The 1,820-nt window shown below is 39.8% G+C and overlaps 1 protein-coding gene across 1 annotated transcript in view; it reads left to right on the forward strand.

Moving 5' to 3' along the window:
• Positions 1-1,820, forward strand: part of LOC104760245 (pentatricopeptide repeat-containing protein At5g46580, chloroplastic-like) — a 9,292-nt gene that overhangs the window by 3,072 nt on the left and 4,400 nt on the right. Inside the window, exon 2 of the mRNA XM_010483141.2 lies at positions 360-1,801. Coding sequence (XP_010481443.1) covers positions 678-1,801 — 1,124 coding nt within the window. The 5' untranslated portion in view covers positions 360-677. The remainder of the gene's footprint in view (positions 1-359; positions 1,802-1,820) is intronic.

Below are 1,820 nucleotides of genomic sequence, written 5' to 3' on the forward strand. Positions count from 1 at the left end.
ATCCTTTGGGCATTGGATTGCAGAATTTTGTTTATATGATCTCTAAGCTTCTTATTTTCTTATTTTGTGTGTTCTTACAGTTCTTCTGCGGATCTAAGAGCCTAATTAATTCTAGTTCAGCTAAAAGGAATTTTTTATTGGACACATATTTCATGAGTATAAAAGGATTTTTTTGAGGAACTCTGTTTGTACCATATCTGTAGTGCTTTCATTCATAGTTCATGATTTCACTTCCGTCTCATAGGATTAAAATTCTGCTTTGAGCTTTGATTAGCTGGCTTATAGTGACTTGTTTATGACTCATTTAATCCAACTTGAAGTAGTTTTTGTGAAAAGCTCATTTAATCCTTGATAAAAAGGTTGGAGCGACAGCGACTTGTCCTACTTGCAGAGCACTTGTAGTTGCAGGCCAACGCGGAGGAGAAGAAGAGATGCCCGCGGGCATGCCCGTTAGTCCGCAAAAATAAGCGGAGCATGCCCGTTTGACACCCCTACATGCAATGTGCCATACGCAAATATTTATGGGCCAATTTCTGCTGGTCCATATGAAGCCCATATCCAAATATTTACTTTTGAGCGTCGTTTCAAAATTAAGATAAGATGTTCCGATAAACCTCTCTCATGTTTCAGAGACACAAAGCCATCTTCACGCAAAAACCTCTCACTCTGCGTTTCTAATGGCGACTGTTCTCACTACAGCCATTGATGTCTGCTTCAATCCCCAAAATTCAGACACAAAGAAACACAGTCTATTCTTAAAGCCTTCTCTTTTAAGACAATCTCGTACTAGAAAACTCAACATTTCTTGCAGTTCCAAACAACCTAAAACCCTAGAAGAAGAACCAATCACCACAACAAAAACCCCATCTCTATCTGAGCAACTCAAGCCTCTCTCTGCGACAACACTCAGACAAGAGCAAACCCATATCTTGGCTAAACCGAAGTCTGTATGGGTCAATCCAACAAGACCCAAAAGGTCAGTTCTTTCACTTCAGAGACAAAAGCGTTCTGCTTACTCTTACAATCCTCAAATCAAGGACCTCAGGGCTTTTGCTCAGAAGCTCAACAGTTCTAATTTCACTGAAAAGTCTGAGTTTTTATCTCTTCTCAACGAGATTCCTTATCCACCCGATAGAGATAACGCATTGCTTGTGCTAAACAGCTTGAGAGAATGGCAAAAGACTCATGTTTTCTTTAATTGGGTTAAATCCAAGAATCTGTTTCGTATGGAAACAATATTTTACAATGTTACAATGAAGTCTCTGAGATTTGGGAGGCAGTTTCAGCTTATTGAGGAGCTGGCACTTGAAATGGTGAATGATGGTCTTGAGCTTGATAACATCACTTATTCCACTATCATCACTTGTGCGAAAAGGTGCAATCTTTACAACAAAGCTATTGAGTGGTTTGAGAGAATGTATAAAACTGGTCTGATGCCTGATGAGGTCACTTACTCTGCAGTTCTTGATGTTTATTCCAAGTTAGGAAAAGTTGAGGAGGTTCTTAGTTTGTATGAAAGAGCTGTTGCTACGGGTTGGAAACCTGATGCTATAGCGTTCTCTGTGTTGGGAAAAATGTTTGGTGAAGCGGGGGATTATGATGGGATTAGGTATGTTTTGCAAGAGATGAAATCTATGGATGTGAAGCCTAATGTGGTTGTGTATAATACTTTGTTGGAAGCTATGGGAAGAGCTGGGAAACCAGGTTTGGCTAGGAGTTTGTTTAATGAGATGCTTGAGGAAGGTTTAACTCCAAATGAGAAAACTTTGACAGCTCTTGTTAAGATTTATGGGAAAGCGAGGTGGGCGAAAGATGCACTT

The sequence above is a fragment of the Camelina sativa genome, chromosome 18 (assembly GCF_000633955.1).
Source record: "Camelina sativa cultivar DH55 chromosome 18, Cs, whole genome shotgun sequence".
NCBI classification, from domain to species: Eukaryota; Viridiplantae; Streptophyta; class Magnoliopsida; order Brassicales; family Brassicaceae; genus Camelina; species Camelina sativa.